At 37.4% G+C, this 16760-nt stretch overlaps 1 protein-coding gene across 1 annotated transcript; it reads right to left on the bottom strand.

Annotated features, from left to right (window-relative positions):
- Positions 1-1293: 1293 nt before the first annotated feature.
- LOC123551383 (uncharacterized) lies at positions 1294-16702 on the bottom strand. Its single transcript, XM_053542117.1, has 5 exons — positions 16661-16702; positions 16435-16621; positions 14915-14982; positions 6724-6840; positions 1294-1362 (listed from the first exon to the last, which is right to left on the bottom strand). Exons 1-5 carry the CDS (start codon positions 16700-16702, stop codon positions 1342-1344), a joined length of 435 nt encoding a protein of 144 aa, XP_053398092.1. The 3' UTR covers positions 1294-1341.
- Between the last annotated feature and the right edge of the window lie 58 nt (positions 16703-16760).

A 16760-nucleotide genomic window follows, 5' to 3' on the forward strand; every position in this document is an offset into this window, starting at 1 on the left:
ACATTTTCAATATGGGGGTGGGGATGGGTACAAAATTCTTTATACCATTATCAATGATTATGTGCTTAACAGAACTCAAGAAAACTGTATTAACAAGAGGGTCTTAACGGACTTGTGTCAAATCGCTTGACCTAGTTCTTACCCTATCTACTCTGGCCTCTTTTCACCCCAGGGGCACAATTTGAACAATCTTCATAGAGGACCATTAGATGATGTTACATGCCAAATATCAAGGCTCTACACCTTGTAGTTTTGGACAAGAAGATTTTTAAAGTGTTTCCTTTCGGTTGCCATGGCAACCAGAGTTCTGCATGGAATTCAATTCTTTGAACAATTTTGAAAGGGGACCACCCAAGGATCATTCCAGTGAAGTTTGATGTAATTCTGTCCAGTGGTTTTCAAGATTTTTTAGAAAATGTTGATGGACGCACAACGGACATCAAGCGGTCACAAAAGCTCACCATAAGCCTTTGGCTCAGGTGAGAGCTAAAAACACATGGATAGATATTGGAGACCTACTGGAATGTGTACACATGCAGAAGGCATCTAAAACCAGGTCAATATCAGTGGGTAATTTTGAATGAACATCCTTATTTATGAACATTCTTAATATGAAATCAAAGACTTTTATCTATAGGAACACTGATATTTTCAAGGATTCCAGGAAGTGCCCGAATATGCCTTCTAAGTTCGAGCTGATATACTTGGATCAACTGGAATAGCCTCTAGGAAGAGGGTCGTCAATGGATCAGGTGTGTGGAAATATTTTAAAATCCGGCCAGCTGTGACTAACTTTACACTGTACACCTACAGGGAAAAGAATTCACACCCTCTAGTTAGTTTTTGACTTATCATAATATCTTGGTAAAGGTTCACCAAAGGAACTTATGTGTGGAATTGTTTGATTTCTCACAAGATTTATTAAAACTTCCATTATGTATGTATATAAATGTACGAGACCAGATCAGAATAATTTCAACAATCTTGGTAAGTGTCAAACATGGAATATTTGTGCAAAATTATTTTAAACCAAATAGATTGAATTCCCCACACACTCCTACTTTTAGCTCTCAACATGTTTTATAAACTTCCATCAAAATTTTCAGAAATATTATGTATACAGTTATTGGTAAATAACAGTGAGTGATCTTTAGCATTCTCTGCACAGGTAAGCTAAAATTGGCATTTCTGTTGACTTCTCTAGACAAAATATTTTGGAATATACGACCAGTTCAAGATAACAACTTGTAAAACTTCCCCATTTAGTCATTCACTGCACAAGACAATAAAATGTAGGTTTTTTCTCTTTATTTTTTTTATATTTTACAGAAAACTTCACAATTAGAACTGGATCATCTGGCCCTGGAAAAGAAACAAGATAACATATTACAATTACATTTTGGTAAGATGCCATGTATTAAAATGATTTCTTTTAACCTTTACCCAGCCATATTTCTAAAATGGACTTGTCCATCATTTAATTTGGGCAGTACCATTTATTATTTGAAGGGGTATTCACTGAAAATTACTGACTGAACAGCAAACAGTGCAGACCATGATCAGCCTGCACATTTTGGTCTGCACCAATTGCAAAGGTAGAAATCACTTGCCGTCAGAAGACTAAAGGTTAAGTATGTTTGTACGTTTGGTTTAGGGGTGTAACAATAAGCTAGTCTCACGATACAAAACATATCATGATACAGATGCAACGATATGGTACGTATCGCGATAAGCATTGAGTAATCATGTGACAAAATGAACAAGAGCTGTCTCCATAGGATGACACATGCCCCGATGGCACTTTGAATGAATAGTTATGCCCGATGTTAGAGTTTAGGACCTTTGACCTACGGATCTGGGTCTTGCGCGCGACACATCATCTTACTGTGCCACACATTCATGCGTAGTTATTTTAAGATCCATGCATGAATGACAAAGATATGGACCGGACACGCCCATCAATGCACTATCATGAAATATGACCTTTAACGTCTAAGTGTGACCTTGACCTTTGAGCTACAGACCTGGGTCTTGCACGCGACACGTCGTCTTACTGTGCCATACATTCATGTGTAGTTATTTGAAAATCCATCCATGGATGACAAAGATATGAACCGGACACGCCTAACTATCATGAAAAATGACCTTTAAGGTCTAAGTGTGACCTTGACCTTTAAGCTACGGACCTGGGTCTTGCGCGCGACACGTTGTCATACTGTGGTACACATTCATGCCAAGTTATTTGAAAATCCATCCATCGATGACAAAGATATGGACCGGACACGCCCAACTATCATGAAAAATGACCTTTAAAGTCTAAGTGTGACCTTGACCTTTGAGCTACGGACCTGGGTCTTGCGCGCGACACGTCGTCTTACTGTGGTACACATTCATGTCAAGTTATTTGAAAATCCATCCATCGATGACAAAGATATGGACCGGACACGCCCAACTATCATGAAAAATGACCTTTAAAGTCTAAGTGTGACCTTGACCTTTGAGCTACGGACCTGGGTCTTGCGCGCGACACGTCGTCTTACTGTGGTACACATTCATGCCAAGTTATTTGAAAATCCATCCATCGATGACAAAGATATGGACCGGACACGAAAATGCGGACAGACCGACGGTTCAAAAACTATATGCCTCCCTTCGGGGGCATAAAAAGAAACTAGAAATGCTTTTGTAAAAAAGCGCATGTCTCCCCCAATACAAAGTCCTATAGGCAAGAAGTCAATAGGGATAAGGAGTGAAAGTCAAAGAGACACTGATGGTTGGCTGCAATAGGGATCATCTACTTGGCATGTCCAGTCATCCCGCTAAATTTCAACACTCGTGGCCTAGTGGTTCTCAAGTTACTGTTCAGGCTCCTGTGACCTTGACCTTTGATCAAGTGACCTCAAAATAAATAGGGGTCATCTACTCTGCATGTCCAATCATCCTATTAAGTTTCAACATTGTAGGTCAAGTGGTTCTCAAGTTATTTCCAAAAAATGATTCTACATGAACAGGCCACTGTGACCTTGACCTTTAATAGACTGACCCAAAAATCAATAGGGGTCATCTACTCTGCATGTTCAATCATCCTATGTTAATGAAGTTTCAACATTCTGGGTCAAGTGGTTCTCAAGTTATTGATCGGAACTGTTTATCAATGTTCAGGTCCCTGTGACCTTGACCTTTAACGGAGTGACCCCAAAAACAACAAGTGAATGAAGTATTGCCATGCAATACAAAGTCCCCTACTGGAAGGCACCTAATTTTTTCTACTGCAGTATAACATAATGAACTGATATCTGTCAATGATGTATAAACAATATTGTACTACATATACAATATGTTATAACATTATAACAACACACTTGGATTAAAATGTGCATATATAAAAACCCACAGTTGTTTTCATATTGAATTTTTTTGGCTGATTATAAAAATGTTATCATGTAAGTTATTTATAGTAACAACAAAGGGAAATTAATCTTTAAAAAAAAAAAAAAAAAAAAAAAAAAAAAAAAAAAAAAAAAAAAAAAAAATAATAATAATATAAGTCCACAAGAAACTCTTTACCAGGTAGAGATAGGTCAAAATACACCTAAAAATTGGATGTAACATGCATGCTGTACCACAGAAAAGTGGTCTCGATTTTTCTCTACTGCCAGTAATAAAAAAGTTACAATAAAATCTATTTATAGTAACAACAAAGGGATGTAATTCTAAAAACAAGGGTGCCTCATGGTGGTGAACATTTGGTCCAAGTTACATCAAAATCCCTCCATGCATGAAGAAGAAATGTTCCATACAAAGTCATTCTTGAATTTGACCTTTGACTTCTAAATATGACCTTGACCTTAGACCTAGGGACCTGGTTCTTGCGCATGACATGTTGTCTCATCCAGGGGAATATTTGTGCCAACTGATATCTAAATCCTGCTTTGTATGACAAAGTTATAGACCGGACAGGAAAAAAATCCTCTTGACCTTTGATCTCAAAGTGTGACCTTGACCTTTAAGCTAGGGTACTGGGTGTTGCGCATGACATGTCGTCTCATCATGGGAAACATTTGTGCCAAGTAATATTAAAATCCCTTCATGGATGGCAGAGTTATGGACGGGACAGGAAAAAAACTCTGTTGACCTTTGACCCCCAATTGTGACCTTGACCTTTGAGCTAGGGGTCCGGGATTTGCGCACGACACGTCGTCTCATCATGGGGAACACTTGTGCTAAGTAATATTAAAATCCCTTAATGAATGTCAGAGTTATGGACCGGACACGAAACAGACCCTGTTCATGCTATGTTAACATTTGACTGCTAAGTGTGACCTTGACCTTTGAGCTAGGGGTCTGAAAGTTGTGCATGACATATCGTCTTATTATGAGGTACATTTGTGCGAAGTAATATTAAAATCCCTTCATAGATGGGAGAGTTATGGACCGGACAGGAAAAAAACCTTGTTGACCTTTGACCTCCAATTGTGACCTTGACCTTTAAGCTAGGGGTCCAGGTTTTGCGCATGACACGTCGTCTCCTCATGGGGAACATTTGTGCCAAGTAATATTAAAATCTCTTCATGGATGGGAGAGTTATGGACCGGACAGGAAAAAAGCCCTGTTGACCTTTGACCTCCAATTGTGACCTTGACCTTTGAGCTAGGGGTCCGGGATTTGCGCACGACACATCATCTCATCATGGGGAACATTTGTGCCAAGTAATACTAAAATCCCTTCAAGGATGGGAGAGTTGTGGACCGGACAGGAAAAAAGCCCTGTTGACCTTTGACCTCCTATTGTGGCCTTGACCTTTGAGCTAGGGGTCTGGGTTTTGCGCATGACACGTCGTCTCATCATGGGGAACATTTGTGCCAAGTAATATTAAAATCCCTTCATGGATGACAGAGTTATGGACCGGACACGAAATTGCGGACGGACGGAATGACGGAAAAGAGCATTCCTATAGTCCCCAAAACTGGTTTTCAACCAGTAGGGGACTAATAAGGGTCATTTACTCTCATGAACAATCATTCTATGACATTTCAACATTCTGGGTCGAGAGGTTCTCAAGTTATTGATTGGAAATGGTTTTCCATGTTCAGGCCCGTGGCCTTGACCTTTAACAGAGTGATCCTAAAATCGTTAGGGTTCATCTACTCTGCATGACCAATCATCCTACGAAGATTCATCATTCTGGGTCATGTGGTTCTCAAGTTACTGACCGGAAATGGTTTTCAATGTTTGGGCCCCTGTGACCTTGACCTTTCACAGAGTGACCCCAAAATCGTTAGGGGTCATCTACTCTTTATGACCAATCATCCTATTAAGTTTCAACATTCTGGGTCAAGTGGTTCTCAAGTTACTGACCGGAAATGGTTTTCAATGTTCAGGCCCGTGACCTTGACCTTTAATGGAGTGACCCCAAAATCGATAGCCTATTAGAGGTCATCTACTTTGCATGTACAATCATCCTATGAAGTTTCAACATTCTGGGTCAAGTGGTTCTCTAGTTATTGATCAGAAATGGTTTTCAATGTTCAAGCCCCTGTGACCTTGACCTTTGACGGAGTGATCCCATAATCAATAATGGTCATCTACTCTTTTTGACCAATCACCCTATCAAGTTTCAACATTCTGGGTCAGGTGGTTCTCTAGTTATTGATTGGAAATGGTTTTCAATGTTCAGGCCCCTGTGACCTTGACCTTTGACGGAGTGACCCCAAAATCAATAGGGGTCATCTACTCTTCACGACCAATCATTCTATGAAGTTTCAACATTCTGGGTCAAGTGGTTCTCTAGTTATTGATCGGAAATGGTTTTCAATGTTCAGGCCCCTGTGACCTTGACCTTTGATGGAGTGACCCCAAAAACAATGGGGGTCGTCTACTCCAGCAGCCCTACAACCCTATGAAGTTTGAAGGTTCTAGGTCAAATGGTTCTCCAGTTATTGCTCGGAAATTAAGTGTGACGTACGGACAGGGCAAAAACAATACGTCTCCTGGGGGAGACATAATAACAAAGTTCCTACACTTGGAAAGTACTTGAAATTTTGTTTTAAAGTTAAAGAGACTGTTAAAAATGACAAATTTGTTTAGTCACTACCTTTAACACTGATTTTATAAAAGTTTTCATTCAATGTTTTTACTTTTCACTGTATCGTGTATCGTGAAACAGGTCTATGCTACGATATGCGTATCACCAGACTCGGGTATCGCGATACAGCAAGTTGCAATATATCTTTACACCCTTAGTTTGGTTGATTTGGATTTAGCACCATTTATCACAGTATTTCAGTTATGTAACAGCAGGCAGTTAACCTAACCAGTGTTTCTGGATTCCGCCCCAGCACTAACCTGTTCTTCACAAGAAAAGACCAAAAGTCAAACATTTGTGGAGAACATATGCCTCTCCCTGTGATAGACCTCACTATCTACAGATCTGCGCTTTCAATCTCAAACTAAGCATGCAGGCTTCATTTTCCGCAAGTTGCTTCTCAATATACCAACAAAGTACAACTAACTGATAGACTTCTTTCATAGAAAGCTCAAGGGATTGCATTTTTTTATAAAGACAAGACTTCTATAATTCTACATTGAACCCACATATGGAGGAACAAGTGATTTGAAGTCAGTGACTTTTACCACTTGGCCATAGGGGCCCCTCATATTCTCTTTGAAATGGGAAAAAAAAATTCATGATGATTTCATTTATAATACCCCTATATTACGTACCTTCCTTTTTTTGTCACCTCCAAGTTCAAAATGTTTACATCTTTTGATAGACAACTGTTTCCTGTATTTACAGGTTGTGCACTCCAGTCTCAGTGTGATCTTCTTTGTGGTCTTGGCCTGAAAACACAATTAATTCTATAGTAGTCTTTTTTTCAGCTTGATTCAAAATATTACTATCATTTTGTAGAAAATAATTAATTACAAATACGTTTGCATGAACAATTATTCAACATGAATCCCAGGCACTTGCTGCTTGACTTGAGACATACACAAAACTAACGATTCTTCAACATGAATCAGGCATTGCTGAATGACTTAAGACTGACACAATGAACAAGAGGGTCATGAACAAGAGGGTCATGATGACCCTGGATCGCTCACCTGATTAATATGAGCTACATGTTTCAAATGTCAAACTGATGATAAAATATTAAGAATGTCAGTAGGTCATATTCATGGTCAATGAAATTCAGTTTTACGATTGGTGTGCAAAACTGTGTATGTCATCAAAATTTCAAGGCTGTATCTTAAGAAACAGGAAAGTAGGTCAGGAGGTCAAGGTTACAGTCAAGTGACATCAAATTACTTGGGGTCATCAGGTAATTATAATTAAACAGTTTTGGAAATAGGATCAGATGATTTTTTAAGTATTTTTTCCTATATAACTTGCATAATAAGGCCTAAAAAAAATATGTTTGTTTCCTGTAACCCGACCGACCGTAAGTTTTTACCGCCGACCGCAATTTTTTTATGGGCTGAAATTTGAGATTCTGATCATATCTTTATTGATTATAGGGATAATTTAGTTGCACCCGACCTCGTCGCGCATAGTCACGAACGTTCCTGGTTCTGTCGACATGAAACAACATGGCGAAAAGCCTGTTTGTCGGTAGACTCGAGGTTCCGGGTTTTCACCCGCGAAAATCGAGAAGTTTTCTTTGATGCATATCGAGTTCAAAAGTTCTGCCCCTAGTCAATCAAAATCTCGGTGAATTTCAATACTGTTCGCCGCCACAAGCGGAAGTATGGCAGTAGGCGGAGCGTCATATACTAATTAGCTACTGACAGATGTCAATCACGCCACGCGCCGACTGACACGTGGTTATCTCGCGGTTTGTATTTAGTACTTCATTATGAAAGGTGTTTATTGATCAAGGTGTAAACGTTAATTGATAAACAATTCGTAGAAGAGCAGTCTATTATCATGTTTGTACCACTTGTTCAGGGGTCACGCTGTCGGTTGCACTTGAGCCATTTGCGACAAAAGATTAATTGTGGCCCCGAAAATCTCTAATTGGCAAAAACGGCCCGAAGCTATGTCTGTCTGCAAAACTATGAACTTTGCCTGTTACACAATGTTTACTGAACGAAAGGAATCACTGTAGAAAAAAAACTTGTATGAACAACATCTGTTATTGAAAGGCGGGAGCAAATTTTCAACAATTTTATTTGATTAGTTATTTAATTTATTCGACCTTAGCGGTGGACCGTTGGACCGACGCCACCAAAATCGGCAGGTCCACTATCAAAAGTTGGGTAGACCGACTGTCAACCAATTTTCAGTCACGGTCTGCAAATAAAATAAAACCCTTAAAAGTGGAAAAATAGGGGTGATGGGGGTTTGGGGGATCGTACCCATATCGGCGAATTCACAAAACGAAAGTTGATTTTGCCTTAGTACGGCATTCTACAGTTATAAGCATTGGCGAGTTTATGGGCTATATTCATAGACAAAACCTCAACACCACTCATTGAGTATACTCAAATAAATTGCCGAACGGGCACGTCTTCACTCAGGAAAGATTCCATTTGTATTCATAAAGGCGAGTGACAGTCGAGTCAACTCCCAAGAGTGAGTGACTGTTAAGGGAGGTCCTGGGGACCCTTGAGAGTTTCTCAAGGTCTCATAATGTAATGTTTAGATGATAAATTTACAATATTTAATTAATTTGAAGGTAAGATAACAGCGTCATTTAAAAGCGAAAGTTCATACTTGTGCAAGGTATTTTGGAAAAAATATATTTAGTTCTTTTTTTAAATACATGTTGTTGAGGACGACGAAAACGTAAAATTACCCAACAAATTAAAAGACTGTTGAATTAATAAAAACAGTTAAAGATAGATACAGGAAATCAAATATACATCTACTAAACCTAATCTGACGGGGCTCATCAGTCACTCTCAGAAACACACGTCTTAGTAACTAATATTTACATTTCACAACCCTAGATATCGGTTATTTTTTCTTCTTCAATAATTCATACTGAAAAAATATAACAATTTAATGTCATGAAGAACCCATCATTACGGAAACATTTATTTTATAAAAGATATGAGCCGCGCCATGAGAAAACCAACATAGTACGTTTGCTGTCTGGTCAGGATCTATGCTGAGAATAGAGAAACTATTAGCGAACCGCATGGATCATGACCTGACTGCGCCGATGCGCAGGCTGGTCTGGATCCATGCTGGTGGCAAATTCATCAGTCAATCCAAAAAAAACAAAAAAACACACGTCCTAGTAACAAATATTTACAAGCCTAGATATCTGAAAATTCATACTGAAAAATATAAATATTTCCCTCCGACTTAATGTGTCATTAAAAAAAACAATATTCACCAAATCTCATTCGAAAACATTTATTTCACAAATGATATATATGTAATGATTGGAATTTACGTGGAATGGCTTTCGGAAACACCAACAGTTAAAGGCACGAGTATTATTCAGTTGTAATCAGCATGCCCATTCACGCACTGCAGTACGTGAATCACGCACAAAATATCAAATGCACGCATAAAAATCACTTGTTGGGGGTACATGCACGCAGAGATTCGGAACTCCTGTTCAGCTGGCAAATCGCTGTTTATTTCATCATGCACTTGCCAATTGTTTGGTACAGTCTTAAACGCAGATCCGGTCCAGGGACGTGATAATTTCGTTTCCATCACCGAATTCTCGGCGTAATTGTCAGCCGCATAGAGGGGTTTCGTAAGTGTTTTAGTCAGACGTCACATGGGTCGTGTGCAAAAAAAGTATGGATACAAAATGCAAAAAGGCATTTTAGCTTTTATAAACTCAACAAAAGGTTAACAGTATTTTATTTTTGGATATTTAACTGCAATTTTGATACACATTGCATATCTGTAATAGTTTGGGCATTTATTATTGATTGGCGATTTTTATCAGTCTTCAGTTGACTGTACGTTATTTCGGACAAATCATGTTCCGTCCACGAAATCGGGAATACATGAACCGTGCTGAAAACTTATTTATATTTAGTATAATATTGGGAGGGGTCCTATGATTCAAAATTTCCTATCTTAACTTTGGAAAAAACATTTTAAATTTTCTAAAATCTCATCTGTTATACCCCACCCACGAGAGTTCTGCATGAAAAAAAAGCATGTATATACAAATTTCAGTAGTTAAATAGAAAAATTTCAGATCTACCATGTAGTGTACCCCCAGATTTTGAAGTGTACCCCTATTTTGCAAAAGCAGGGGGTACATGTACCCTTAACTTTAAAAATGAGTGGGCATGCTGTGTAATAAAATCTCAATACAGCAGGAAAAAAACATAAATTTTATTCTACTAACATGACCAATAATACTAATATTAATACGTTATATAAAACAAATAGACGGACGGACAAACATTCAGACAGCCAATAAAACGACAACTTCCGACTTGGCAAATAGATCTGCAAAAATAACGATTAACACTTTTGCATACCTTCGATGTTATTGTCATATATACCGTTATAATCCTATAAATATATTGTGTACAATGAAACCAATACTTGAGTTACTAATAAACTTTGATAATGTGGCAGTTGACCTCAATACAATCGACACTGTTTATTTTCCATTACAGGTAAATCCAATAATTGCTTTACAATAGATCTGTGATGGATTATCTTTGAACACCCCTGAACTTATTGGACTCAACTGCCACATTATCAAAGCTTATTAGTACCCTTCCGAAAGTTAAGATTGAGTGGGATTTATGAATATGACATTCGACTTCCACTCACACTCCCGCAAGGTCTACTCGAGGCCTACTTGAGTGATACTTACCCAAGTTTGAGTCAAGTGTGAGTTTGAGTGGCGACTATGAATATGGCCCAAAGTCAGGATAGCACGAATGGACTACTCCACCGATCGGGTGAGTGGTTTTTACGTGGTAACTTTACCAAATTGAGTAATTACATCAGGCAAAATTACCTGGATGACTGGAATTTACCCGCGAATCGTAAAAATATCAAAACGTCATGCTGGTAATTTTCCATTCCACAAGCACGTGCGCCCTACGTAATACTTAATTTACATCGCAGTTACTTCTGACACAAAAAACGCGCGTAGTGCATTCATTTTTCAATATATTCGCTTCAGATATTCAACACCGCTTGAGAACTAATACAGTTTGAATTCTATAACAATTTTAATAAGATATCGACAGGAATGTAGGCAAAATTCTTTTAAAACGATCAAATTTTCATATGTTTTGTAAAATTTCAAACAGCGCGATCTTGATTATTTATTTCTTTTTTAAAGTAAATAAACGGTACATACTATGGTAATAAAATTCAGACTTTTGATTAGAAAGTACAAAAAACACAATTAAAAAATCTTAAATAATGAAAAAGCGGCAGCAATTTAAATACATGGAGTAAAACGATTTTTTGGCAAACAGATTTCTGTTAGCATGGCAGAATAGGTTACGTGACCTCATGAACGTAAATAGAAATGTGGTTTTAAAATGAGGCAGTATGATGTCGTTGCGATTTTTAGTAAGTTTTAAATGAGTCTTCGTACATATATTTTTTGACACAACACTTTGTTAGATATTCTTCTCAAACAATAATGTAAATTTCTTGAGGGCAAATAGGTCAGTATCGTTCACGATCTGACACATTTACATGTCAGTTTATTCGGGATATTGCACATTCGCTTTTAAAAAATTAAAGAAAAAACTTTTTTACTGATTTCTTCTCAACAATTAAAGGAATCGAGAAAGTACGATCAGACAGTGATGTGTCACATGGCGCGAAAACATGACGTATTGCAATGACAATCTCGTGGAAACTATACCGCTTTGATCTCCACTGCAGATGCCACAATAACCGACACACTTCTTTTAGATCTTTGAGGGGGTGTTAATTGATGATGAAAACGAGGTCAATTACTTAGTTTATCATCAGAATGATTACCGATAATTGTTGATGTTTTTTTTTTTTTCACTTTCAACACTGGTGCTGATTGTGTCCATATTTTGGGACACTTTTCAAAATAATTATTTTTCGGGATAACAGATTGCTACAGTGATCCATTTTTAATTATTTAGAAATAAGTCCTGTTTCTTTGAGTCATATGAAGTTATGACGTTTACAGCATCACAATTTATGAGATAGAATTGGAGGTCCACTAAAGTCTGAGCAGGTCTACTAGACTTTAGCAGTTGGTGAACCTGCTGGCAACTGCTGAAGAAAGTTAAGGTTGAGGCCTGATTAGGCAGTTAATTGGCGATAATAAGGTTACTAAACACTGAAATGTTCTGACACCTACTAAAAAAAAAAATTAAAAAAAAAAAAAAAAAAAAATTCCCTACCTACCGACCCCCATTTTTTTCAGCATGTTACAGGAAACAAACATATTTTTTTTTTATGCCTAAATAAGTGACCCCAGGGCGGGGCCTCTTTTAACCCCAGGGGCATAATTTGAACAATTTTGGTAGAGGAATACTAGACAATGCATCATACCAAATATCAAAAGCCTAGGTCATATGGTTTCAGACAAGAAGATTTTTTAAAGTTTTTTTCCTATATAAGTCTATATAAAACTTGGGACCCCCAGGGCAGGGCCTCTTTTCACCCCAGGGGTAAAATTTGAACAATTTTGGTTGAGAACCATAAGACAATGCTATAAACCAAATATCAAGGGTTTAAGTGTTGTGGTTTTAGAGAAGAAGATTTTTAAACTTTTTTTTTCAGTGTAAGTCTATGTAAAACATGGGACCCCCGGGGCAGGGCCATATTAGACCATAGGGGAATAATTGATATCTTGGTAGAGGACCACTAGATGATGCTACATACCAAATATCAAAGCCCTAGGCCGTGTGGTTTTGTACAAGAAGATTTTCAAAGTTTTCCCTATATTGAGTCTATATAAACCATGTGAACCCCAGGGCGGGGCCATATTTGACCCTAGGGGGATAATTTGAATAATTTTGGTAGAGGACCACCAGATGATGCTACACACCAGATATCAAAGCCCTAGGCCCTGTGGTTTTGGAAAGTTTTTCCTTTCGGTTGCCATGGCAACCAGAGTTCTGCAAGAAACTCAATTCTTTGAACAATTTTGAAATGGGGCCACCCAATGATCATTCCTGTGAAGTTTGGTGTAATTCTGCCCAGTGGTTTTCAAGAAGATTTTTTTAGAAAATGTTGACGGACACACGAAGCACGACAGACATTGACCGGTCACAAAAGCTCACCATGAGCCTTTGGCTCAGGTGAGCTAAAAACGCGTTGTTTTTTAAAAAAAACATATTCCAACCAAAAGTCTTAGCAGATCTACATTGTAATTATGTAAACCGTACCTTTTAAAACAGAAAATATTTATGAAAAACAAAATGATTTTTCCTACTTTAGTTGCTATGGTGCTATTTTCCCCTCCTAACAGGCTCTTTCATCATTTCCCCTAAAACTGAAAAAATTTTTCAGGCCTTTTTCTGCCTATTTAGGGAAAAGTACCTAGTAAGAAAACTTTTAGTAAATAAATTCCCCAAATGGGGGAAAAATTTATCTACAAAATCATTGTTTTGGAAAATATTTTCAAGGTATTCTGATTTTGTTAAATGAATATATTTGCCTACATCAACTGACATAAAGTGGTAGTTTATGCATTACAAAATGTAAATAATTTTGTTGTTGTCAAATTTGCATTGGGGCACTGCCAGGTATGAATAGCTTCTGATTAAGACTTAGGGTGACTAGTAGAAGGGTCTAGTTCTAGATTTTGAACGAGACAGCTTTCAGTGTTCAAAGGCAAAGACTTTTGACATTCTTGAACATTGTGACCAATACCTGAGATTGTCCACTTGACAAACTTCTGTATTCTCAGGTACATGTTTCAGTGTCTAGACCGACAGGTACATTAATAGGAGACTGACTAGTTTCACTGGCAGTGTCTAGACCGACAGGTACATTAATAGGAGACTGACTAGTTTCACTGGCAGTGTCTAGACTGACAGGTACATTAATAGGAGACTGACTAGTTTCACTGGCAGTACATGTATCTTTTCCCTACAGAACATCATGTTTTTGTGTACCCTTGGCTTGAATTTTTACCCAGTTTTGAACAAATAGATAAACATCCTGACAGAGCTTTACGTACATGTAGATCAAGTAGTAAATGTGGCACTCGAGTGTGAGCAACGTTTTTCTATGATTTGACCCGGTGATTTAGTTTAAGACCTTGGGCTACCCAGTTTTGAACTAGACCTAGATTGTACAAACAGTCCCACTAAAATTTATGATGAACAAGTAGAAAATGTGGTCTCTGGGTGTTAACAAGGTCTTTCCATGATTGACCTTGTGACCTGTTTCTGACCCCACATTACCAAGTATTGAAACTGACTAGATTTGATAGAAACAAACATGCTGAGAAAATTTTAAGATGATCACACACAAAATGGACCACTAGTGTTAATAAGGTTTTTCTCTGATCTGACCTGGTGACCTCGTTTTTACCTCAGGTTTCCCAGTTCGGAACTTGCCCTTGACCAAAGAGACATTCTGACAAGGTTTCATAAATTTGAGGTAGAAAATGTGGCCTCTAGTGTTAACGTTTTCTTATTGACTGACCCAGTGACCTAGGTTTTGACCCTAGATAACCCAGTAATAAACTCATAGAGATTTAACTGAAGGTAGTATTCTGACCAAGTTTTATTAACGTTTAGTTAAAATGTGATCTCTAGAATGGCAACATTCAAACTGTTGCCAACGCACAACAGACACAGGGTGATCACAACAGCAGTGCTCAGGTGAGCTAAAAACTCATTATCCTATGAGTAGATACCTTAGATGGAATTAGAGTAACTGTACATATTTACTCCAAAAAGTTTCGAACAATTCCCGGACATGTTCAAAATCAGAACATCTTAATACTTAGCAGCTGAACAATACCTTTTTACGGAAGATGACTTTCGTCTGACCACCATAACCACTCTGTTTTCTGTCATAACGTCTTTTACCTGAAATAATAATTTTAAAGTCATGGCTTTACATGTAATGATCCGTCATTTTCACCCTCAAAATATTGTTTCATTTCTCTTTCTTGTTGTGATAAAGCATGTTTTGTGATGTCACCCAAGTGTTTTGCAATGTCTGGTAGGCAACTTTAGGTTTGAACTTAAAAGCTTGCATACTTGCAAAATTCCAGTGGAAAATGAAAAATGTGAGTACTTAAGTCTTACCATAAATTTGCAATTCATTTGTGAATGCAAGCATTGACAAGGAAATGAGGGTGCTTTAGTTTACAGCTGTCTATATATACATATTAAGAATCCAATAATGACATTTTTAAACAGTGCATATACTGATATGATACACTATGTTGACTGATTTTAAGATTTCCATCATATGGGATTGGCATTCATTTCACATTTGTTTTGCAAGGCAATCCAATTCGTGACTTGGCAAAACAAATTAAGCAGATAATATTCATGTATATAAAACTTCTATACAAACCTTCAAAGCCCAGTTGCAAACCGTTTATGCTATACTACCGTTTTTACGCCGTTGCTCGCTCGCGGTGCATAAACGGTTTGCAACTGGGCTTTGAAGTAAGATTTTTCTGAAAGAGAATTCACTAGCCGAAAAGGCGGCCAACCATTTGTAAAGAAATATTTTTATGATAAAAATTACGGATCTGGAAGCAATGTACATGTCAAAATGCTCATAACCACCTTTCTAATGGCTCATTGTCACAGGGGCAAAAAAAATTCAAAATGACTTTTTAGTTTTTTTCTTAGAAAACAGTAATTTTAATATATGTAAGTGAGGCTCACAGACCCATACTGTATCCTAGGTATGCTACTGTCACCTGTGGTTGCTATTAGATGGCGTGTTCATAAACACCAAGAAGAAGAGACGGCGTGTTCAAATTATAATAACCAATTGCAATCAAGTAATTCGAAGGTGGTCAACTTCATCATCTGTCCGAGTTTATCATCAGTACCAGTATATATAAACAGGAAAACATTAGCTACGTATAGCTATTTACCAACATAGCTAATGTTTTTCTGTTCAATATTATATGCACAGACTTTTTAAAAAATATTAGGTAGGGAACTGTTAGTCCAAATAATTAGACGTGAAAAAATTAAATCACTCAACGTTCAACATTTGATATCCTGACATTTTACATTTTTACTATCAAAGCCTTTTTCTGACATAACATGGAAAATAAAAAATATAAAATATCAATTAAAATGAACTTATAAAAGTGATATGAGTTATCATATGTCAGGTCTTATATTTAGGACTACAGATCCTTCAGCATCTGCCATCAGGTTCTAAACTATACTCATCTCCACATTTATTTTCCATCTGGACACCAAAATATGCAAACATTAAACACGCAGCATACTACCATTCCATTTCACAATTTATCATACATATATTTTTAGAAAGCAAAAATTTACCTTGGGCAAACAGAGAATCTCTGCCCTTTTTGTACTGGGTAATTTTATGTAAAGTGTGTTTCTTGCATTTCTTCCCCTTGCAAAAGGTCTTCCTCGACTTTGGGACGTTCACCTTAACGAGAAATAAAAATATATCAATGTAGGCAATTAGAAATCGACTGAAACAACTTAAATATTCGTTTTGGGACTAAATACACAGGGCTACCTCAACTTTATGATTTAATACGGACTTCTCACATTTATTGTATAACGCGACAACAGCTAACATGTAAGATTATTCATTTCTACTGATATTCACATTGAACAGAATCTTAAAACTGCTCTAG

Source organism: Mercenaria mercenaria, chromosome 4, assembly GCF_021730395.1.
Source record: "Mercenaria mercenaria strain notata chromosome 4, MADL_Memer_1, whole genome shotgun sequence".
Lineage (NCBI taxonomy): Eukaryota > Metazoa > Mollusca > Bivalvia > Venerida > Veneridae > Mercenaria > Mercenaria mercenaria.